This window comes from Rhinichthys klamathensis, unplaced genomic scaffold (assembly GCF_029890125.1).
Source record: "Rhinichthys klamathensis goyatoka isolate OS25496 unplaced genomic scaffold, OSU_Roscu_1.1 h1tg000593l_1, whole genome shotgun sequence".
Lineage (NCBI taxonomy): Eukaryota > Metazoa > Chordata > Actinopteri > Cypriniformes > Leuciscidae > Rhinichthys > Rhinichthys klamathensis.
In genome coordinates, this window is record NW_026607050.1 from 934920 (window position 1) to 960160 (window position 25241).

The following is a 25241-nucleotide window of genomic DNA, read 5'->3' on the forward strand; positions in this document are numbered from 1 at the left end:
AACAATCCTTTGTTAAAAGCGCTATATAAATGAAGATGACTTTATATACACACAAACTTATGTTAGATGCGATTAATCGTGATTAATTGATTTGACTGTACTAATTATAATATTAGCAGATTCCTTGTGGCATCTGAAATTGGTTGTTTTTCATGTGCTTTAATGCAATATACTTTCTAAATGTGTGTTCAATGAATGGATAAGGATTATAACCGTAGTTACAACTATTCATGAGACCATAGGTGCATTACAATGCATAACTAATACATTAAAATGCATTATATATAAAGGCTTTCAGCAAATTGCTAGCACAAGTGTTTTTTTATAAAAGTATAAAAATGTGCAAAAGTCCTTTATAATAAAATTGAAAGCAAAAAAGAAGCATAAAAATGGAAAAATATATATATATCCTTCAGACGTTGTAAAAATACTAACCAAAGCATTTACATGGGTGCGAGATCTGTGATTCCCACATTCGTGAAATGGCGTAACACTCAGAGGTTGTTGTCTTCAGTCGGCATCCGCTTCATCTTCCGCACACTTCTGAAGGCTCTGATGGCCAACACTGCACTGATGGGGAAAATAATAATCCCCAGGACACCAAACAACCCTCCTGCAATGTCTGCCCCATTGAGATTGCACTCAAACCCTCGGTGACCTTTGCTGCTGTACATCGCTTCCCTCTCTTTACAGATGGAGTTGTTGTAGATCTCCTGCAGCTTTATGAAGTAGAAAGCGAGAGCGGGAATAAAACCAAGACCTATGAGCGCATCCGACAGGGCTTCAGCCAGCAGCAGAGGGGGGAAACGGTAGGGCATGCGGAACACTCCGAGGGCCAGCATGGCACCAGCGTAAAGCATCAATGCCCCGCCCAATGCCATGCTGTAGACGTAAGGGGGCAGTTTGAGTTGGTAGAACTGGTCGTCGAGCTGCTGGACCTTCTGCGCCTCTGCTCCAATGAATGCGTTGGATCCTCCATAATAGTACTGGTACAGACCGCCTAAGCTGGCAATATCCCGATACCGGCCCGAGTTACTATGGTTCACTCCGGCACAGATGATAATCAACAAGCTTAAGAAGAATTCCATGGCCTGACAGATGCCTACAGGACATGAACACATGCACATTAAAATGTATTTCAGAAATACTGTTTAGGGTCAATAAAGAAGTTAATAGTATGTGACATTAAAGAGATTTATAATCAGTGTTGGGGGTAACATTACAAGTAGGCGTTGTGTGCGCTGGGTGAACATGATGGTTATTGTGGTTCTAGACTAAATGTGAGCACTTATCTCACTTGCACAAAACAGATTCAGTATTCCTCAATATGAATAAAAACAGTGAAATGCAAACTATTTACTAGCAAAACTGCAGTAATTAAAATGTTAAATAATACATAATTTATGCATTTAATCGTACTTTATTAACCAATGTCTTTGCTGCTGACCTTCGATGACCCAATTCAACCAGAAGCAAAAATGACTGGTTAAAGGAACACTCCGACTTTAGCCTAACGTTATTCACCTTATCCCCCAGAGTTAGATAAGTCCATACAAAACGTTACCTTTTTCATCTCCGTGCGTGCTATAAGTCTGTTTGACGCACCCACCGCTAGCCTAGCTTAGCACAAAGACTTGATGTAAATGGTTGCAGCAACGAAGCACTGCTACTTGGGCGGAGTGATAACCGCAGCACCTGAGACGCGCTCTCTGCTCCTCACCACGGCGCGTCTCAGGTGCTGCGGTTATCACTCCGCCCAAGTAGCAGTGCTTCGCCTTCAGAGAATATAGTTCCCAGTATTTATACGGTTAAAATATGTCTGTGTCTCATGTGACTTTGTTTTTTGTACACTCTGTGACTATACAAATCACAACATGTAAATAGGAAAATGTTTGCGTTATTTTGTCACTTATTTGGATTAGTATGCTAGCTGCAACCATTTACATCCAGTCTTTGTGCTAAGCTAGGCTAGCGGTGGGTGCGTCAAACAGACTTATAGCACGCACGGAGATGAAAAAGGTATGTATGGACTTATCTAACTCTGGGGGATAAGGTGAATAGGCTAAAGTCCCCAAAAGTCGGAGTGTTCCTTTAAATATAACATTTACGTTTCCTTTTTTGTTTTTATTAATCAAGTAAGAGTGTTGAACTTTCTTCTCCTGAGTCATTTCACCTTTGGTGTGAAAGGACCTTGACATTTGCCAAAAATATATAAAAAAAAAATTTTTGTTATTATAAAACAAACAAGCATGCCCAGCCCAGGTGAGGAAAATGAACACCAAAAAATTACTTTTTTAGGTAATGATGAACTTTCCCCAACACTGTTTATAATGTTACAAAAGACTTATTTCAAATAAATGCTGTTCTTTTCAAGTTTCTATTCATCAAAGAATCCTGAAAAATGACCACGATTTTCACAAAAGTATTAAGGAGCACAACTGTTTTCAACATTGATAATAATAGGAAATGTTTCTTGAGCATCAAATCAGCATTTTAGAATTATTTTTTGAAGGATCATGTGACACTGAAGACTGGAGTAATGATGCTGAAAATTCAGCTTTGTCATCACAGGAATAAATTACATTTTAGACATGTAAAATTGTAATCATATTTTTCAATATTACTTATTTTACTGTATTTTTGATCAAATGAATGCTGCCTTGATGAGCATAACAATTGGCTTTATGCACAGCTGCACTACTTCCTGAATTTTAGCCTCCTCCTCACAAACTGATTAATCCAGGTGTACCTGGCCTCAGTAACAATAATCAGGCACACCTGGATTAATCAGTTTGTCCAATAATGGCAGAGAGGAAACAAAGGAGCTGGCTAAAGTTCAGGAAGTAGTGAAGCTGTGCATAAAGCCTATTCTTTCAAAAATGTGTATGTAAAATGTGTAAATAAAAACATACTAACATTTTAGTCATTTCGTAATGAACAAAACTCTAAAAATCACAATTTTACACTATTATAACAGGCAAAAGCCCAGTATGACTAGTTAGAAAAAAAACAAAGCAGGTTGAAGCAAACATAATTAGTTCAAAAATGAATTTACCTCTGCTTGTTGTAATGTATTTTAGGGTGTAAAGGGCCCCTGTATGATGATATGATTGACTGTCTTCATAGTATGAAGGTAAAGTCTCAGTGTAACTGGGCCTGTAGAAAATATTAAAACATCAGGGCAGAAAGTCATGCATGTTTCAGAACATAACTATTTTTGTAGGTGAGAATGAGCACAACAAAATCATTCCTTACACTCCCTGGCTATGATGCCGGGTGTCCTCGTACACACGGGGGTCCCTCTGTGTGTCAGCATCTCTTTGTTTCTCTCGGTGGCTTCGTGATCTGTCGTCTCCATCAGGTGTTCTTCTGTCCTCTCTGGATCTCCTGTCCTGTCTGTGCTCACGTCCCCCTTCATCATTCCTGTCTCGACCAGAGTAGTCTTTGTCCCTTGTGTGATGATGCCGGTTTGATTCTGGCATTGCCTAAGAAACGAGAACCCAGATAACAAATTTATGTTCTATAAACGTTGTGGGAACAGTGATTTGCAATGTTTCTAAAATGCTAAAATGTTTCTTGTCATGATTAGAATGTTATTTCAAAGGTTATGATGTTAGTACACCTTAGTACAACAAAGTAACCTCAGTTTTTACTTACAATATAACATTCTCTAAACATCTATTTGTAATATTCCAAGAAGGTCAACATTAACATGCATCAACAAATAACGTCTTGAGGATGTTCCAAAATGTTCTCAGAACGTTTTCTCTTAACATTATGAGAATATTAAGTAGGCCTAAATCAAATAAAAACATCATAAAGATGTTCCAATATTGTTCTAAGAACGTTTCTCTCAACATCATGAGAACGCATATGATACAAGTTATTAATAATGTTACATGAACGTTCTATAAATATTATACAAAGAATCTTAACATTTACATAATATTGCAAAACATTAGTGAAAGCTGTGGCAACGTTCCCTGTTAGTAGCCTATTTCACAAGTTGCATGTGTTTTAAACTTGATGATGCACGTTCACGTGAGTATAAAGTCCCCGGATAATGAAACCAACACAAGACATCGGGACGGTGTTACATTATAAATTAACTGATGTTCATGAGCTAGTTGTGGTGCTTTGATATATTTATTCAATGTCTGATCTAAAAATATATTGCTCAGTTTAATCGTATTACTTCTATAAAGGAAAGTAAAGTAAACGTTTTACCTAGTCTCTCCGTATGAACAAGATGGTCTAATTTCCTGAATCAAATCACCAAAATAAACCTTAGCCTATTAGGTAACGAAAATCTTACATGTAACTCAGTAATAAAGTAAATAATTCACCCGGAGCCTACCTTTTACAAAAAAAATGAACGAAATAAGCAGTGATTTGTCTGAGTTTCGTTCAGTTCTCTGGTGTTATTATTGCGGTGCTTCACACCTGTGAAACCTGTCTGACTCTGACCCCGCCTCACGGGTGCGTTATAATGACGTCATGTGTTTAACTTGAGACGGTGTGTTGAAATATGGTTCCTTCCGAAATCGCATTACTATAGTAGGCGAAAAACAGTGACAAAAGAAGTATTACATAAATCCCTGCCCAAAATGAGTCTGTTGGTGATCGCTTTACTATCCGACATTGGTTGACGGACCCTCGAGTTTTGAATGGCGATTAGTTTTTAGCCTATTATTTTACTAAAGCAACACGTGCTTGAAATAGCCTATGTCTTTCAATTAGAATGAATATGCAAATCAGTAATTTAATCGTTAACAACATGCAAATTCAAACTAGGCTATCCTCCAGTTTCACAGAGAAGGCTTACTGTAAATCTAGTCCCAGACTAAAATGCATTATTGAGCTGTTTTAACTGAAAGCAACTTGCACTGACATATCTTCAAATATGTCAGTGCCATGTTTTGTTTCAAGATGCAGACCAGTAAGGTTTTTTTTACTACATAAAGCGACTTAAATTCCCTATTTAAACCAAGGCCAAATCCTGGTTTGGTCTATGCCCTGTCTTTAAAACTGGGTCTAAATATTTGTCAGGGTAAAGTTTAAATACAACAGTATCCAATAGGGAATCCATACACTGATCTCTATTAAAGATCAGTGAATCCATACAATTTTAAAATATCCAAAGGTTCTGCGCACAATATAATAATACAACAAAACTATAGATAGATGATAATGAATATCTAATGTGTGTGTATACAGTTGTAATCGAAATTATTCAGCCCCCATTGCAAATCGGTTTTATTGGCTAAATTTACAGACTTTTAGCTGTTTGCAATGAACAAATCAAACAAAAGTAATTGAAAAAGCTCAACATAACAAATGTTTCAAGTGTTTTCCCCAAATTCAACTAAAAAAAAAATCACCTTTTAATGACTTCTGCAGTCAAAAAATTATTCAACCCCCTGAATAGAATCTGTCACAACAGCACAAATCTGCAAAACAGGTGTTGTCCCAAGCACACCTGATGCAACTAATCAAGGGCTTCATTAGTTTCACCAGGTGTGCTTGAGCAAGAACACATGAAATATCTGAGGCTACGTTTACACATAGCCTGGTATTTAGAGAAACAAATATTCCCTCCCCCCTCCGTTTTCAGTAATAACATAGTGCACACAACTTGCATAAATACGCCGCGAGCGCCATCATAACTATGCCAAACCTATGGGCGGCAGTGTAGGGAGAAGGATAAAGCATGCAAGCCAATCAGAATCCTCAGAATCGACAAGAGAGAACCTAAAACCCCGTTTCTCCCAGTTGACATGGCAACACAGAATGTGTTTTCAGAAATCTCCACTTTGCCCGGAGTTTTTAGAAATAATCGTTTTCTGTGATAAAAATGGGGTTTTCTTGTAAATGAGAGGCCAAACTGCAGGGAAATATCTGCGTCTTCCCTTCGTGCAAACGGGGCCTGAGTTGGGTTTGTTGAATGTCACGTTTGACTGCATGTCAAATATATGGCAAAGTCAAAAGAATGGTCCAAAAAGTTAAGAAAAGATATCATCACCCTTCACAAACAAGGAACGGGTTACAAAAAGAAGGCACTAATTGTTCCTATACACAGTTGGAAGCATAATTTGCAAGTTCAAGGAACAGTGGTTACACTAACTGACCAGGGCAGAAAAATAAATTTTTCAACCAGATTTCTGAGAAGGTTCAGAAAAACCCTTGAGTGACTGCAAAAGACCTGCAATAAGACTTGGTGACAATAGGCACTGAGGTTTAAGCTTGCACATTAAAGCGCGTACACATGCAATAACTCCAAGACGTACACCACTTACCCAAAAGCACAAGAAAAGTGCTCAAAATAATATAAATAAGCCACAGAAGTTGTGGGATTCTGTTCTGTGGATCGATAAAAAACTAGTTGCAGCACGCAAACACAAGAATATTACTGAACCGGAGGCCATTGCTCATGAGGAACGGGCTAAGATTCCTCAGAAACGCTGCCAGAAGCTGATGTATCGTTATGCATCTTGTTTGCAGCACGTCATAACAGCAAAAGTGTGTTCTACTAAATACTAAAGATGCTTGCCATGAAGGGGTTGAATAATTTTGAGACTGCAGAAGTCATTAAAACTTGCATTTTCAGTTGAATTTGGGAAAATCACTTGAAACATTTGTTTTGTTGAGCTATTTCAATTATTATTATTATTATTATGTATTTAGCTTTATCTTCAAAGAAGAGTATGAAACTGAGCACATCTTTTTCTGTTCACCCACAGAGCTATTCAGTCATGAACTCATTTTTAGGTCAACCTGGAAGATTTGTGTTGTTTAATTTAATGAGTTGAACAATTGGTGCTAAGCATTTTAATTTTCTGTAAATCCCACCTGGACAACTTTAAAAACCTCAGTGTGTAATCTTTATGGTATTTTCATTACTTTTTAATATGTAGGGTATATTTGTCATATGTAATTTAATTTAATCAATATTATGTATGCTTTTATCATTAATAAAAAAAGAAAAAAAACGTGTTTAAACAAATAGTAATGGGATGTCAGATTATTTTTGGTGAAACTGTTCTGACAGTTCATTTCAATCAACCTATTAACACACACACACACACACACACACACACACACACACACACACACACACACACACACACACACACACACACACACACACACACACACACACACACACACACACACACACACACACACACACACACACACACACACACACACACACACACCAGTTTCCATGTTTTACTGGGACTTGGTGTAATGGTTTTATATTGTACAAACTGTATATTCGGTATTTCTGTATATTCACAGAAAGCTTTCTGCTAATTTAGATTTTCAAAAAAGATCATTCTGTACGATTTATAAGCTTGTTTCCTATATGTAAAAATAAAATAAACCTAAGAGATTTGAGAAATGCATCAATTAAAGAAATGTGGAAAAGTAGGCTACGAGTTAGATAATTTTTGCTTGTGAATAAAATGTGTGTATATATATATATATATATATATATATATATATATATATATATATCCATTTCTGTCGGATTTCTGTTTAACCACGTTTTTTCTTTTTTTATTAATGATAAAAGCATACATAATATTGATTAAATTAAATATTACAAATATATATATGGTTACAGTAAACTAGTGCAAGTTTGAATTTGTACGTCATTTTGGCGCGCCCACCCTCCTGGTTGGACGTCAACGAACGGCGCATGCACACGCACACGAGCTCGTTGAGAAGGGTGCGCGCGCGAGCGAGCCACTGGCAGCACACACACAGGCGCGAGATAAAGATGGCGGCGACGGTGGGGGAAACGGCGTGATATGCTGGAGTAGTGGCACTGAACCTGAGTAAAACCACTGAATGACAAACCATAGCAAAATGGAAACCATGTCACAGTAGGCGTTTATTGGTAATACCAAGTACTACAAACTCACCTCACCCCTTTTCCCCCCGAGAGAACATTCATCTTGTGATTGTGGAGAAATCTCACCGGGAGCATGGCCTCGCACAGTAACCAGGTAGGAAAACACGTCGGCCTCTTTTTATGTTGCATTTTACATCATAATATCATTCAGAGTGGGTGTTTTGTCCTGTGCTGTACTTTCTCTCGGAGTGTGAGGTGTGCGCGCGCGAGCTCATTGAATCAGCAGCATGGCTGCAGGCCTCACGCGCTTATTTCAGAACCACTCACTTTCTGTCAGCTAGCTCACACACAGGCGAGCTCCACAAGCACGCTTTACGAACGATATTAAGCTGTCATGAGGGGCGCGTGTATAGCTTTGCGCTGAGTGTGAGGTTTTCGGCCATGAGTTTGTGTGTGGCCCACTCGCTCGCGCTGCTGCAGCGGCCTGGCCACGCGCGCGTGCTCATTTAATAACGGTCATTAGCCGACGAACGTTTTCCCTCACTGTGAACATACCGCGCTTGTGGCGACATTTCTGTCCGATATTGCATGTCTATCACACTCCATTATTTGCAGTAAGAGGGTATGAATTGCTCCCATTAAGTGTCTTGAGTTGAAGCAAGTTGAAATAGTCGTGTCGTGTTGCTAATGTAGTGAAATAGGCCTGTTGATTGGGGGCGGTATCGCTTCCTGTCTTCAACCTCATTCATACTCTTGCGTTTGAGTTTTTCGTTTGTTTATTGAGCACATGGCATCCATTACATTTTCGATGACACCTCGTCAACATTATACTGTATTTCCAGGCGCTTCAGACTGGTTGTGAAGTCAGCTAACTTTAAACGAGGCACGATGTAGATGCTACATCATTGTAGCTCAACTGTTAGCCACATGCTGAACGATACCGTGCTGTCCTTAATGTAAAGTCCTGCATATTAAAATGCATCCCAATTGTGTTTAATGTTCTGAATCGGGCTGTCATATGTATATAACAATGTGCGATCTTCAAGTTTGCCACTTTCACAAAGTTGGATGGCTTGTAGCGCTACATTGTATTGGGTTGAAATGTGGTCGGTTTCTTAAATGTCAAGTTATGGGTATTTCTGGTTAATGGAAGATGCTTGTGTTGTAATAGACAATCTAGATGCATAAAGCACGAGGTCCTGTCAAAGTGTTGGTTAGCCAGGCCACCTGTCAGTATTCATGTAAACATGAAGGATATTGTTATTTTCTAATAACTGTCTGTGGCATTTCTGAAGTGTTTACTCATAGCTCTGTATAATTCTAATGTTACGTTTTATTAATCACATGTCATTATTCTGTTACAGCTATGTTCATAGCAAAGGTCTCTTTTGCTAAGCACATTCACTAGTGGTCGGCTCATATTTGGCCATTTTTGGGGTGAAATTAAAGCAGAAAAGTCTTGGTTTGACATTATCTGGACTTTTTTTCTTTTTTACAGCGCAGATGTCAGACCTCCCATTCTTTGTCTTCATTAATTTACTTGAACAGTTCTAATAAATTAGACAAAACTGTTCAAGTAAAAATCACTCACAGCTCTTGAATGGAAAACGTTCAGATACTCTTCAAAGCACTCTTTGTTAATTGGTTGTAATGTGTGTCTTTGTTCCTCTTTATTATTTACTACTTGCTTTTGTTTTGAAGCTATATTTGTTTAATATTGTTAATTTTATTATTTTGTAAAAAGTACTTAAAATTACATATGTGACAATAAGAATAAAAAGTAAGAAAAGTTTATCAAGATTAGTTTTGGAATCGGATCGTGACTCCCAGGATTGGATTGTAATGTAAAGGACTGTAATGTCTACCTCCAGTACTACTCCATCTCTACTGTGTTGTCTGTGTCCTTAAGTCCCAGAATGCATTGCATTGCTGATGTCATGTTCCCATTCTCTATAGGGTCATCTTGTGTCAACTCAGAGGTCCCTGGTTCAGTTTATTTTGTTAATATCTTTCCTGGTGAAAAACATAAATGAAGAAAGCCAAAAAATTAAATGTCATGGATGTTTATTGAAATTAACATGCCAAAAGAAAAGTTTGCTAAGAACCAGAATGTAAAATCATATTAAGATATCCTTAATACTTCTTGAGTTACAGGCGCGCAAACGTAAGGGATAATTCCTCTTTAAAGGAAAAAGTATCAGCTATGTGGAATGTGATCCATATTTTGTCTTTTTGACATTCAATATTTTGGCATCACTATTTTTTTTGTCTTTCGCCTGAGAAAATGTAATAAAATAAAATTGAGCTGGGGAAGTTTATGAATTTTGGTTGATTTGACATGGATTGGCCCTATACTGTGGCCATTTAGCAAATATATAAAATAGACATAATTCGTCTTTAAAGGTGCTCTAAGCGATGTCACATGTTTTTTTTAGGCCAAAACATTTTTTGTCACATACAACAAACTTCTCCTCACTATCCGCCCGACATCGCTTAGAGCACCTTTAAGTATTTAATAAATATTTACTTCCTAGAACCTCACTTTAGTGAATCCAATCCAGCGATTAGATCTGAAGTGTGTATTTGTAGCCTGTATAAAATACATGGCAGTTTGTCCTTGCAAATTGGATCGGGGCATGATTTGCCGCTATGTCAAATTAATATGCAACGTGTGGCAGGGCCTGAATTTCGTTTTTGAAAATGGGGGGGAAATCCCCCCTTAGATGATTCTCATGGGGGGGATTTTTTTTGTTTGAGGGGGAGAAAGGGGGAGCATTTTTTTCCAAACAAAATTATTACATTTATCTTGCCTAAATGTTTGCGCTCATTGCATTTTTACAATGGGGTAATATTGTTGTTAGGAATTTACACATCACAAGGAAGCTTGATTTAAATTGTTTAATTAAATTGAAAAAAGTAGCACAAATAAATACAATAGAATAAAGATACAAATAAAGACAATTAAAGAGAAAAGTTTTTGAATAGGTCTAACACTAGTATTCATATACAATTCATATACATATGCGAAAAATAGTTACTGGCCAGCTGTTTTTGAGGCGGATTTTCTATGAATGTGCGCATAGAAAATAATCTCAGAGAGCGCGCGAGCACTGATTAGTTTAAAATCGCTTGAATGTTTAAACTGGTAAGACTTAAAAAGACTTCAGTCACGATGCACTGCTGGCCCGATTGTGAAAGTGAATATTCCGTCATGTCCCGACCTTACAGGCTATGGTCCCGACTCCTAAACGCGAGTGTGTATTATCGCCGCAGCGCTTGATGCATGCCTTGCACAACACATTGTGAGAGAAGAGATAGAAGACGCGCGGCCCCGCTGAACACTCACTCACGCTGTTTGTGAAATTGCGTCTGGAAGATAGTAGTTAAAAGAATGATTTGATTTTATTATCTGTGTGGATTACGATTGCGGGAATTTCCCGCATTATAAATGGGAGACCTGCGGGAATGATTAGCATTATGCGCAATACCCGCAATCCCGCGCCGAAATTCGAGCCCTGGTGTGGTGTTTGTAAAGTTAGCATTTAGTCTTTATTCAAGAAAATGATTCCCAAGTCGCATGGACAATTTTATTTTTATTTGTGTAAAAGCTACTATAATAGAATTACAGAATTAAGTTGTTTAAGTGTTTATCATGCTCATATTTCTTATTGACTTAGTTATTTATAATTTAGTAAATGTGTCAAATTTAATTGCAGCATGTTATTTAAATTGTATTAAATGGTGTAAGGTATATTGGCTTTATATCAGCCATCGGCCACCCCTGCTCTGACATCTCGCCATCAGCCATCAAAAAAAAAATCCCATATTGGTTTACCACTAATATGCACCGCTGCAGTATTTTTAACCAGACTGGTTTATGTTGCCTAACTGTAACTGCCATGGCTGCATACACAAATGTCAAAAAAAAGTTGTTAACTGTGATTTAGAATAAATTTACAGTCTTGTTGGATTCCCACATCACGTAAACAATAGTTTCCAACTTACTCAAGTCCATGCTTGACATACATACTGCTCGCTACCCTCAGATTCCCTTGGCATTGGTCACAGTTTCAGCCATTACAAAGCTTGGTGAGCCGATGTGTCTGTTAATGTTCAGTGACAGACTAGGGATGGGACGGTATGAAAATTTCATATCACGATTATAGTGACCAAAGTTATCACGATTATCAATATTATCACGGTTTTGTTAAAATGAGATGGAAATCTTCAAAAAGAACTGATCCTCACTGAAAACATTTCAACAAGTTTAAAATGTGAAAATCAACAAACAAAAAATACAATTAGCAGCTATATGCACTTTTTTAAGCATAAACATTATATTAACATTAACATGGAGCCCTGAGAGTGAGAGGTATAAGTTATCCTAGTGCAGGTTTTAATGAACCCATCATTAAACACTATCATTTATAATGATAATAATATTCACTCACTTATTGATGTGTGTATGACTGAATATTATAATTATTAATAAATAATAAATCACTCTCTCTCTCTCTCTCTCTCTCTCTCTCTCTCTCTCTCTCTCTCTCACACACACACACGCACGCACGCACACACTTTAAATGAACAAAATATGTTGGTTGGGTCAGGATGACTAAACTACTAGAATACTTATAATGACTGTTGTCAATAGCAACGCATTATAACACAGCACACATCCATGTATCGGATACCGCGGACGCAATCTCTGGTTTCATTGAAATGTGTAGCCTATGTCTTGCGTCTCAGTTTTGATTGTATTGAAAATTAAATCAGAGTAATTTAGTATTAATACTAGGCTACTACAATATTGTTGTAGTGATCACATTTTCTTCGATTGATTTGGACACTGTAACTTGTATAACGGATTTATAAACCGGCAAGATTTAAAAACATTAAGTTAAGTTAATCACAATTCAATATTTCATGTCCCTGAAATTATTTCTGTGGTAAAAATAAAACTGTAATAAGTTTACTATGAATGAATACAAAACATTATCCCTTATGTCACCCTTAATAGTTTGAATATGTTCGTTCGTCTTGGCTCAAATCCACTTGATGTAAAACTTTTCTCTTTGCGGAAGCTTTGCAATAATTACAAGTGAGATAATGAAATAATTCATCTCCAATCAATATTTTTTGTCTAATTATTTGCCCAAGTTAGTTGTGGTATTAACTTAAGGTAAAAGTTAACTCAGTGGGTGGTTGTCACGTAACGTTAGATGACTTAGCAGATTTGACGTGTTTCCCCCTTTTGCAGCGACTTTCCTCTTGCAAGATTTGCAGACAGGGTGCCCATCCTCGATTAAATTGCCCACGGGACTCTTGTAATAGCCAAAATACGACCATACCTCCGATTATGTCCTCTTCATGGCTGAAAAATCTCCTGTGCGCTGTCACTGACTTCCGCCATGTCTTCTCGCGCAAAAAACGACGTTGCATGCGCGCGCCTGCTCGCGCCTGCGTCAGACTGATTCTGGCTGGACAGGATTTACCGCAAGTTTTTAAAATCACGATAATCAAACACGGTTTTTATGATAATTAAATTTTAAACGATAATACTAACTGCCAGGACATTTTATCGTGGTTTATCGTGAAACCGGTAATCGTCCCATCCCTATGACAGACTATGCAAAACGCTGTTAACAAGGATTGGGCCATGTTGTATTGAATACATGAGGAGAATTTGAAGACTATTCCTCGAATGAAAGAAACGCCTGAAATAGAAGTTGGATGTATTGTAATTATGGGTGGGGCAGTTATGATGTGCCAAGTTTAGAGGATATCCCTCAGTTGAAGCCTATTATAGATGAAACTGAAATAATGCTGGCAGCTGATGGGCGCTCTCCAAGTATGATGACATCTGCTTTAGAAGTTCAGTGAGCTGGCATCTGGGATGATGGCACCCCAGTTAAAATGCCATGACTGAACATGTGGCTAGTAGCACAAAAGTAAAACTTTCATAATCTCCTGCTGTATACAGGTATATGCCGCGCAGGTATATTTGGTGACATTTTTTTTGATCGATTAACTAGTGGAAAATCTTGCCTCATTTTATACATTTCTAGGGATGAAAAATCTAAGTGTGAATTTTAATTAACCATTTTTATTTTAAATTTGTAATAAAGCTCTTTATCTTCATTGCGTATTTTTATATTTTGAATATATCCCTCCACTGCATACTCTAACCCCTTGTTGTGCCTCGATCTGGAGGATATCGCTGAGGTATTGCTCCAAAAAAGGTCACTGACACGCACGGGTATACCTCTTCCTGTCATGGCAATCTGTCGAGCTGGTCGTGTTTGACGGGCATAGTAACAATAACTAGGGGGCGTGGCTTTTGCGAACGGTCAATTGGTCTTTTTTTTATTTTTATTTTTTATAAATAAAAGCCTAAAATAACTTTTAAAAAAATTAATTACATGTTTTTTTTTTTTAAATAAGTACACATTAAAAAACTAAATTAAAACAATTACATGTTAAGAATTTTAAATAGCCTATATAAACTAATATAGCTTCAAAACATAAAAGCAAGTAAATAATAAAGTGGAACAAAAAACATTACAAGCACTAAACAAAGAGTGCTTTCAGTATCTGAAAGTTTTCAAGAGCTGTGAGTGGTTTTTCTCCTTCTCATCTTTACTGTTGTTTTATTATTCCTGATGACATCATAGAGAGCGGGAGATCCGATAAGCTGCATTCACACTAATGCACAGATCTCTTGTGAAATTTAAGATGTGGTTTGTCCTGTCTGTTTAATCCCTTAAGACACAACTGACTTTGTTTGCTTTGATGATGTGAAGCTAATGTATTTTGAGACGCACGTATAATTAACCACTTACTGAGTCACGCACAGCATTGGAAATTGAAAGCAGCCCTCCGTCAGTGAGTTTCATAATTTTAATATATAAGCCCACTGCATTCCAAACAACAATTGATGCTTTCGTAGAGCATTTGTAAGGAAAATACCGGTGGGCAAGACCACACACTGCAAGCGTAACGTTTCTCACAGCGCAGATCCTGTGCAATGAAGCCCGCGAATGTCCTTGTAATTCACTTCAGCCTTCAGTCCTAGATGTGTGCGAACTAAAATGTATTTAGGAGCATGTGTGCGAATAAAACAAAATCCCTCTGGTGAGATTTCTTAAATTTTATGTCATAAGTCTTCAATAGATGAAATGGTAAAACAAATGTCTTAATGATCATTTTAAGATGTCCTATATGCGGGGATGGATAAATCGTGATACAACCTATTCCTAATGTGATTAAACTTCAAAAGGCTATGATTTCATAAACAAATGGAGCGCTGCAGGTTGCAATGTCAACAGGCGCTTACAGGCTTGCGCAACAGCGTATCAGACTGCAAAGGATCATTTGAAGGATCATCCCGCAATGGTATAGACATTTCAAAATAAGAGTCCCGGTGTATTTTGGGCTTGTTTATAATTGTCACACATTGTGTGTTAGTTTTTTCTTTTCTTTTTTCTGGCCTTTATTGGTATTTTGGTTACACAATAAACTATTTAATTTAAGTTAATTTCCATTTAATTCATAGTAAACTATTGTAATTTCTTGCTGGGATGCTCCCCCACAGGAAGAAAAAAGAACATTATTTGACACATTATTCAATGTATAGATTTTCACTGTGAGGATATTTTCCCACCGGTTAATCAGCGTAAACGCCGGTAATACCGGTATCAGCGGCGGGGGCTTTTAAATCGCTAATTTGAAGATGAAAGTAAAATGCACTGGCATTCATAGCGGTGCAGAGCAAGGGGTTTTAATTAATTCCTATGGAAGTTGAGCTTCCATAGATATGAACCGAAAACGCTCGGGCTGCTCTGCTTGCTCCGCACGAGTGAACACGCACCATTATTAATGCCTGTGCGACCGTGCACTAGGGCTGGGCGATATGACCAAAATCTCATATCACGATAGAAGTCATCTCATATCCCGATAACGATATATCACGATATACTGTAAAACATCAAATAATAGCCCGGGCTTTTATTTTCCCAAATCGCCGAACTGCACCGGCTTGTATTTGAGGCAGGCGTCTATGAGACAGGCCTTTAATTTAGTGTAGGCCTAGAGATAACGAAGATTACGTTTTATTTATAAATGTGTTTAACAAATCCGTTAATCTAAGAATTAGCCTAGGCTACTTTATTATGTCTAAAGGGGGTCGCTCACCGGACGAGAAGCGCGCGCGCCGTGTCTATAGCAACTCGAGGTATCGCACACCGGACGCGCGCTGTCAGTTTATGGCCAGCAAATTGTTATGTTTAAGGACATTATGGAATTAAGATCATGTCTGTACTATGTTATGATAGTACTGTACAATTAAATACAATCGTTGCTTAGTCTGCAGTCTGAACACTTTACCTCAGAGCGTCCGTTAACTGAATGAATTGGGAATATCACCTGAAAATCCGATAACAGCATCAATTTGAATTCAACCAGCTGATTTCTGTAAATGAATGTACAACTAAATGTATGTTGCAGCACAGGGTGAAGTCAGTATATACATAACGATAATTGTACATTTAATATAACCATAGCTTTTAGATTATTGGCAGAATTAAAAAAAAACGAAACGATGTGACAGCCATGGGCTGAACAATACATTACTGGTAATATCCATCGAGCCTATGAACTTGTTGCCCGAAACACATCAACAAGAAAGAATGAAGGCTATACCCTGTAAAACGATCTCCTTCTCTCTCCGGCCTCCGCTAACTCTGCTTGCGCTAACAACTCCGCCCAGATGCGCGCAATCTGCACCACAGAACTGGTTTAAACAGACGTTCTGACGGGTTTTAGAAGATTAAATACAAACCGAAACTAAAAAACAGACCAGGCCTCTATTTGAGACTGGCGTTTATTTATCCAAACCACCCTAAAATGGTCAATACAACAAATAGAAAGTTAACCAAACCATCTAGCCCCTCGTTTAGGAACGAGCTCCTCGATTTGTTCTGGCTGGTTCTTCTCCTGCTCGGAAACACCCGGTTCTGTCACCCCTTCATTCATGCTGTTATTCACGTTTCTGCCTGCATCCCCATGTGGCGTGAAAGATTACAGTCATCCAAATTTTTGCCGTAAACAATGTTTTTTTGCGACACCACGATATAAACGATATGGCATAATATGAAACGATAGGCTTTTTATATCGTCCATCCGATATATATCGTCATATCGCACAGCCCTACCGTGCACATTTTAGTTTCTCTTACAAATGAGCGCCAATTCGGGGTGCGGATTGCTTGAATGGTGGGTACAATGACAAAACAGTACAATGACAGACTTACTTTTACATTTTGCTTTGAACCCAAATCTTCCACCATCGTCTTGTCAGTCAAGAGTGAGGCCAAATGGGCGAAGTCAGCTGCAATCTGACGACTGCTGCTGATCTGTGAACGTTTCTCGTTTGGCTCACGCTTTATTAAGCAGACACGTTCAGTTTTTAATTCTAGTGTCTGTTCTCTAACTGATCTCAATTATTTTATTACTATAAAAAAATCAAAACGGCGGTGCTGCGGTGGGCAAGTGATGTAACCGGTGTTGTGGCTGAACACCGACTATCGCAGCAAGCCTAACTAGCATCAAAGTTATTATAATTTTCTATAACTATGGTAGTTAGAAAGACAAAGACTATTAACTGTACCTAAGGCTAGAGTACAAATTTTTCATGCATTTGCTCAGCAGATATGAGTATTCAAAGATATTTTAAGAAAATGCTTTTGTTGTTTTTAAATGAGGAAGGGAAAATGGCACTACAGGTAACTTAGCCAGCGTTAGCGTTTAGCCTGAAATGGCAATGAATAAATGCAACAGCCTTTATTATGTTTCTCACTTAATTTGACGTGGAATTAAAATAGAGGTCAACAATAAAACAAATGCAGAAACAAAACTAAGATTCAAGCTTGTTCTCTCTTCCAGTTGTTCAGTGAGGTTGCTGGCAGAGTAGTGAGAGTGCTGAGGGAGAGGCGGCAGCAGGTCAAAGTTTAAAAGAAGCATAGTTCTTCCAAGTGTCCCGTTCACAGAGAGACATTTTATGACAAGGCAAGGAGAACTCTACCATTTAAATGCTGTAATATAAATAATTTTTAAAGCATAATTTTCAATGCATAATATTATGTAATCAAATTGAATTTCATTATCAAAACATTTTTAAAAGTCACACATTTGTTGTTTGTCACATGTAGTTGACCATTTTTGTGCCGTGGATAATAGGAGGATTTTCCGCCCGGCTACCACCGCAAGTATGTTTCAAATGATGTAAGTTTTGTATGGTTGAAGATTTGCTGCTCTAAAGAAGCATTGAAGCAAATTAGGCCATGAGACGGGACCCCAAATTTGGGCCACCGGTACCATTTTGAGGGATTAAATTTCTTTTTGATTTTCATGAAGGTACACATCTCTAGTGTTGGAAAATGTGTGATAGCATCCGATCCATGGTAGCTTTCATTAGAAATCAACACTTATATCATCCTACCTCAAGGTAAGGTGTTCAGTGACTACAAGAGAGAAAAATGTATCCTTTTATAATTTTAAAAATTTATTAAAAAAATGTATAATTTTTTTATTATAAAAAATTATATTTTTTTTTTATAAAATTTAAAATTTATTTAAAGATTAACTCATTTATCCTTTTTCTTGACATGTTTGAAAATCGTCCTCCGTAACCAAAAACTACCTTGAATCTAATGCTATCACACATTTTTCAAATACAGGGTCATATACCTACACAAAAATCACCATGCGGTTTAATCCCTCAAAATGGTACCAATCAACCCTCTGTCTCACGGCCCATGTAAATATGGTGAATCAGTAGTTGGTTGTATAGCCAATTTGATTTGTTGCTTGACCTGCATTGACATTCTCATTATATTGCTGGTCTGAGCAATATAAAGGTCTCGGCTCGCCAAACCATGCTAAGAGAGGCCATAACAAAAAGCATTTGAATGTGGAAATGGTCGTTTATTGTGATGTCAGAACTAGTTATGCACTTAAGGCCTGAAACCAGAAAATCCAGTGACTCGTCTGGCTGGTCCTTATCTGTGGGGGTTTGTTTGACACATTTTAAACCAATGTGCACATTCTGCAGCTCTTGCTTTCTTAATAAATATGGTTTATCACTTGAATGCACTGGAAGATAAGGTCATTTAATTTAAAAAAAAAATGTCATGTCAACTTGTCAACATGAAACAGAATTTGCGATCGCCCTTTTTTCCCTGGGAATTTTTTTTGTTTGTTTTGATGTAGGGCTGCAAAAACTAATCAACTTAATCCAGTGTTTCCCCTACCATTGTTTTAGGGGGGCGGCCCGCCCCCCCAAAACGACCCCCCGCCCCCCCTAAAATGCTGACGAAATCCAGTCATAAAAAAGGAATTTCAGGGAATTTGTAAATCTTTTGAGGAATAAATAGAAAGCAGTTCAAAATCAAATCGCGATGTTGACAAGTGTTTGTGGATATTAAACCACAAAGACAATTTAAATACGAATCCTGCTTTTTCTGTGTGAATGAATGGTGCAACCGACGCGACGCGCAGTTTCTTTCACACACACACACACACACACACACACACACACACACACACACACACACACACACACACACACACACACACACACACACTGAAGCACCTGTAACGCGTGCGCTGTTTTTTGCCTATATGAAGACACAAATGCATGAACTTCCTCTCCAGGCTCTAGATCCACTCCGAAAGTCACTTCGTGATCATTTAACCGCTTCATTTGAGAAAAACTATCATCATGACATAAACACACAGAAACTCAAAACTAAAGGTCTTCACGGCAACCCGTCAAAATAAAAGTTCGGTTTAACTTGACAGAAATATATTACCATTGTACAATAGAATTTAGATATGACCCAATGTAATAATACTAACACTAATCCAAATAAATTATCATAAAAACTGAATTTAAGAAATAATCCATGTTTTAATTTTAACAGTAAAGCTCATTGTGCAGCATGTTATTTGACAAAAAGTTTATTTAATTTCATGATTAAAATTGATGATAAATGATAACATTTGTGTTTTATGTTTTCATTTTATTACCAGAAAAAACACAACACAGAGTTAGTGAATTTTTTTTCATATATATTTTTTAAAAATGTTGTATAAGTTTAATGATTCATAATACATTATTTCAATTAATTAGACACTCTTTTTGATTGCTAAAAAATTTACACCATGTATCCGTAACACGCCCGCTACGCAACACTAGCAGTTTCACCCCCCCCCCCCCCCCCCCCTAAAAAAAATCATAGGGGAAACACTGTAATCGATTATTATCTGACATGTTTTCCTCGGCGCATAACTTGCATTCTATGGGTATATCCTTATCTGTAAATATTAGAAAGTCCCGCAAATATTTACATTTAGCATATTCTGACAAGCGTCTTGTTAAACTTCAGTGTTCAATGAACAAGCAAAGCGACGGCGAGTCCTGCACCTTCGCACTAGTTTACAGTACGTAAAATACAGGTACCCTGCACATCCATTGAGCTCCATTGAAATAGTACAGATCGCTTGATGGAGAGCAAAACTCTCAAGCGCTCCGTCAGAACGAGTGAAAATATATCTATGCTAAACTTATACAAACACGCACACACTGGTGATTAAAATCTAAGAATTTATTAGCCAATGGCTAATGATAGACATTATTTAGTCGCCCAGAGTGAAGATTTAGTCGCATATGCGAGTGATTTACTCGCATTGTACAGGGTTGAGATGGCTAATTTGTGGTAATCCCCAGTCCAAATGAACAGCGATGGGGAGCTTAGTGTGGTACGTGTGGCACGCCTGTGGAAAATGGGCAAAGACACATTCTTTCTGTTGTGATTGTACTCGCCATCCAGAGGCCATTGGATTACTGCTTGCTGTTTGTCCCTTGTGGTGCCATTTCAGCAGTGTAGGTCGGTAATTTACAAACAGTTACATGTGCTTGAACTGCAGTTTCTTTTTTTTTCTTGCTCTCCCTTTTTATGCAGCTAGTTGTGAATGTGAAGGGGTATTATGTGCACGTTTGATGAGCCTTGTTTGGATTTTCATCTGACACTTTCAGTTCCCCTAAAGACCTGCATGAAAATGAAGTTTCTGATGATAAGCTTTTATTTATTTTTATAATATTTTTGGTTAATAGTCAAGTGTAGTGATTAGTCTTAACTAAGTGCAAGAGTCTTTTAGTTTAACTGTTAGTGCTTGTAGGATTAAGGTAATTATAGCCTTCACAGAGGAAGCAGGTTATCTACTGGATGGTCTGACCATTATATGACCAGACGCCATGTATTAAAGGATTAGTTCACCTCAAAATGAAAATTTCCTGATAATTTACTCACCCCAATGCCATCAAAGATGTTCATTTCTTTCTTTCTTCAGTGGAAAAGAAATTAAGGTTTTTGTGGAAAACAGTTCAGGATTTTTATCCACACAATGGATTTCAACGGTAACCAAATTGTTTAAGTCCAAATCAATGCCGTTTTCAAGGGCTTTGAAGAGCTTCAAAGGGCTCTGCACGATCCCAGCTGAGGAATAGGGTCTTATCTAGCGAAACGTTCGGTCATTTTCTAAAAAATAATTAATGTATATACTTTTTAACCACAATTGTTCGTCTTGTGATGGTCAGGCATTACGTAACAGACTAACTTTTTGCCTTGGTTGCACTGGTGCGCCTAACTTTTTTTATTTAGGTGCACCAGCACAAAATTTAGGTGCACCTAAATAAAAAAAGTTAGGGGCACCAGTGCAACCAAAGGCAAAAAGGTGCAATTTTTCCTCGTCTCGCGTCGCCTTTAACGCCACAATTTCAAGGTCGCCTTTTTATCACGCTCCATATATTCATATATATTATTATGCTTTTAAACCAGAATAAGTTGTAGTTTTTTTTTTTTTTGAAGCACAATTATACTGTATATAAAAATATAAATCTTTAAAAAAATGAAAAAGATTTTACATTGTTCAAGTTAGGGCAGGGTATTGACACAAATTTCACAATTCGATTCAATATTGATTATTTTGGATATCAGGTACAATACATGGCAAATTTTCTCAAGGAAAACAAATCTCAACTAATGCTGTAAACTGGGAGTCAGTTGTAGCCTACTATGCTTCATTAGCGTACAATAATATTGAAGGTAAAAATTACCTGATTTGTAGACGAACACTTAAATTACACTTATTTATTTTTATAATAATAGTTATATGAAATATAAACCTTTAAATGGTGGCTGCATAAAAACTTGCCAGATTTTTTCAAACAAAATGCATTAAATATTGAAAAACATTAAAAATTATAATGACTATGTAATATGGTGCATAAATTTGGCAAAATGCTCCTCCCTAGAGTTAATTTTTCTAGCTAGCTAACGAGTTTATGGTCACTGGATATGTTTTTTTTTCTGAGGTAAGTGTGACGTTACATTACATTGTTTACAAGCGTTTTACTGACGTCTTTCCATGGTTGAAACACTGAGCGATTCCATGTGAAAGATACGGATTCCGATAAGTTGTACTCTATCTTTTAACACACTTTCAGATGCTCGTTCATGTTTATTTCGCGCTGTAACTGGTATTATTAAGGCGGAAGAGAAGATCATGTGCGCTCCGCGCTGCTGCTTCTCTTGACCTGAGCCAGAGCGATATCACGCCACAGCGTCAAAACACTATTTATGTTTTTAAAGTAACACCAGGGAACTTTTGCTCTCGGGGTGGGGTCCCCCTACAGTTGGGAAACAGTATTGTCCTCTAGACCTCTACTACTGTCGTAAACTGTCATCCTACATGCACGTGCAATTGTTGACAACCATCATAGCCCTGAACACTGTAGGAGGAAGTCACATGCAGGTGTTCTGCTTGCGTCGCGTGTGAAATGTCTTCATCCCAGGTACAGTGGCATATATTTCAGCATGTCATATGAATATAATTTCATGGGTTTTATTTTTTTTCTAACGACAAATGATCGCGATGATCACGTTTACACGCCAGCGTCATTATAGTAGCCTAGTCTATTGGTTACCGTTTTACTGAATCTATATGATACTTCAATGCAATGTTTGAGTGGTTGATGATAACCATATATCGTCAATATTATAATATCAAGCTACCATAAATGAATCTGCAAATTTTACAAATCGATTTGCATTATAGCTTGAGGCAAGACAAATAAACAAATATCACAGACATGTTAGGTATCCTAAAATATGATTTTGTACATCTTATATATTTACTTGCAAGAATGTAGCCCCTACCAAACTAGTGCACGCCGTTTAGACACAGGCTTTCATTTGATTTTTTTTTTTTTGCCAAGTCCGCATCGGTCGGGCACCCCTCCTCTTTCAGCTCACGCCAGCGAGAAAATGCTGGCCCAATGTTGATCCTCGTTCTGCCTTTAACGCGATCATTTTCTCTTTCTCTTTTTGCTTTGCTCCGATAAAACCTTTGCTTTCTTGTTTTTCTGTGCTGCTTCGGCCATGACTATAACATTTGGCTCGCACGTCCGATTTTAAGGAAGTGGTGGTGGAAGTGACGTATATGCCGTAAAGCAGTCGAATTTTGTAGTTCTCTTTGTTCGCCGGTTACTACCCGAAACCCGAAGTTCAAAAGTACGATTAAAAACGCTACAGACCCCGTCAGGCTATGGCAGACGTGTCATTCAACATATTGTAAGTCGATGTACCATCACAAGAGACTTGGAAATATATTATGAAGGTTGAAAAGTAACCTAGTGCTGCTTTAAATTTCGTAAGAAAATGGACCTAATTTTAAATCTGAGACTTTTTCATATCAATAGTAACAAAGCACAAAGATTATTGCGATTCATTGGATGGGATGCTCGCTACAATGTTCCATTCATTCATCAACTGAAAACAGCATAGCCCAACGATTCGTAACAATGAGAATCGATTAAAATCGAGAAATCAATATTTTTTACCTAGCCCTAGTTCAAGTAGCCTACATTTTTAAAAGTTTCTTCGTCGTCTGTTTTCTTGCGTTTATTTAGCTGATGCTGCTGATTGCCGTAACTGATTCTCTGGTGCACAGGTCGCAATTTATTTCAATCACACAGCATGGAGCATTTTAGTCCTACAGGAATATCTGAACCACAGCCAATCAGAGGCAAAGACCCGCCCAATCTCTATCTCTGATTGGTTTAGACCACGATATGATCCAAGCGTGCAAGGAGAACAAAAGACTCGTTTGTGGAGAGGCAGCGGATGCGATCATGCGAGATCGTTAGGTGCACTGGTGCAACCTACGAAAAATTGTCGTTGAACCCTTACAAATGTTGGTCGCACTCTAGAGCCCTGCGTAATCACGTTGGAAAGGTCACGCTGAACGTAGACTGAAGTATATATATATATATATATGTATGCATGTATATCTATCTCTTTGAAAAGGTCTCGCATAGCAGAATACAAAAATCATATTTGTTTCAGTTTGTGACCAAACTACACCAAGTATTTGTATAAAAAATTGCTGCAGATGCACATAACAGTACACAGATTAGGCTTTTGTGTTACGTTTTGCGAAACATCAGTAAACCATAGTAAAACATGTCTTTATTTAGAGCAGATTGTCTAGATTCAAACGAGCCCCAACATAACATGACGCGTAGATCTTGAGAAAATCCTAACGGAGTGAAAAGACATGCTTATTTGGAGACTAGACGTGCTTGCTTCCAAGATCGGACGCATCACAATCATGATACAGCGTCATTTGAAACTTCAACCAGTAGAAACTGGATCTTGGGTGAGGGTGGGTGGGTATAGTGGTTTGGGACTATGTGTGGAGACCAATCAGACACTCTTACAGCTGGAGTGTGCTTGGATTGGGCTGATCGCCCTGGTTGATGGGTCTTGATTTACCGCGTGCACCATAGAATAGGAGCGCACAGCTGAAACAGCGCTGGAAGATCATCATTCATCAACCAGATCTTGTTACTTATTCTATGTAATTATACATATTTTTATGATTTGTGGCATTTACACAACCCTTTTGTTTGGAGAGTTTTTTTTTAGAGATCGACCGATATTGATTTAAAAAAAAAAATTTATCAACACCAATTATTTGCATTTTTATGTGCCCGATAATGATATGCAGAACCAATATTTTTTTTTTTTTTTTAGTTTTTGATAGGGGTGTCTCGATTGGATTACATTTTCTATTCTAAGGTCGCGGTTCGATTCGATTCTTGATTTTTACATTTATTTTTTTAAAGCTGAAACCGGCCAATCATGATGCTCTCTGTCTTACATGCACTTCATGAGGCACACACGCAAGGTCTCTCGCTCTCTCCCTCTCTCCCTCTCTGCCGTGCGCCCAATACGGTTTGGAGCACAGTTTTTTCTGTCTC

General features: G+C 37.7%; 2 protein-coding genes across 5 annotated transcripts in view; one reads left to right on the forward strand and one right to left on the reverse strand.

The window, feature by feature from the left end:
• marveld3 (MARVEL domain containing 3) lies at positions 1-4472 on the reverse strand. The gene is made up of 4 exons (XM_056240328.1): positions 4358-4472; positions 3256-3485; positions 3056-3156; positions 1-1102 (listed from the first exon to the last, which is right to left on the reverse strand). The coding sequence occupies exons 2-4, from the start codon at positions 3480-3482 to the stop codon at positions 495-497; spliced, it is 936 nt and encodes a 311-aa protein (XP_056096303.1). The 5' UTR covers positions 3483-3485; positions 4358-4472; the 3' UTR covers positions 1-494.
• Positions 4473-7729: 3257 nt separating this feature from the next.
• usp10 (ubiquitin specific peptidase 10) overlaps positions 7730-25241 on the forward strand; it is a 40317-nt gene continuing 22805 nt past the window's right edge. For 2 of the 4 annotated variants that reach the window (XM_056240378.1, XM_056240380.1), the window contains exon 1: positions 7730-8012. In XM_056240378.1, coding sequence (XP_056096353.1) covers positions 7992-8012 — 21 coding nt within the window. In that variant the 5' untranslated portion in view covers positions 7730-7991. The remainder of the gene's footprint in view (positions 8013-25241) is intronic. The other 2 variants (XM_056240379.1, XM_056240381.1) reach the window with 1 other exon arrangement.

Coding starts and splice junctions, on each gene's coding strand:
- marveld3 (XM_056240328.1), bottom strand. CDS start 3,482: ATGCCAGAATCAAACCGGCATCATCACACAAGGGACAAAGACTACTCT. Junction 3,157..3,255: donor CGGCATCATAGCCAGGGAGT/GTAAGGAATGAT, acceptor TATTTTCTACAG/GCCCAGTTACACTGAGACTT. Junction 1,103..3,055: donor ATACATTACAACAAGCAGAG/GTAAATTCATTT, acceptor CATGTCCTGTAG/GCATCTGTCAGGCCATGGAA.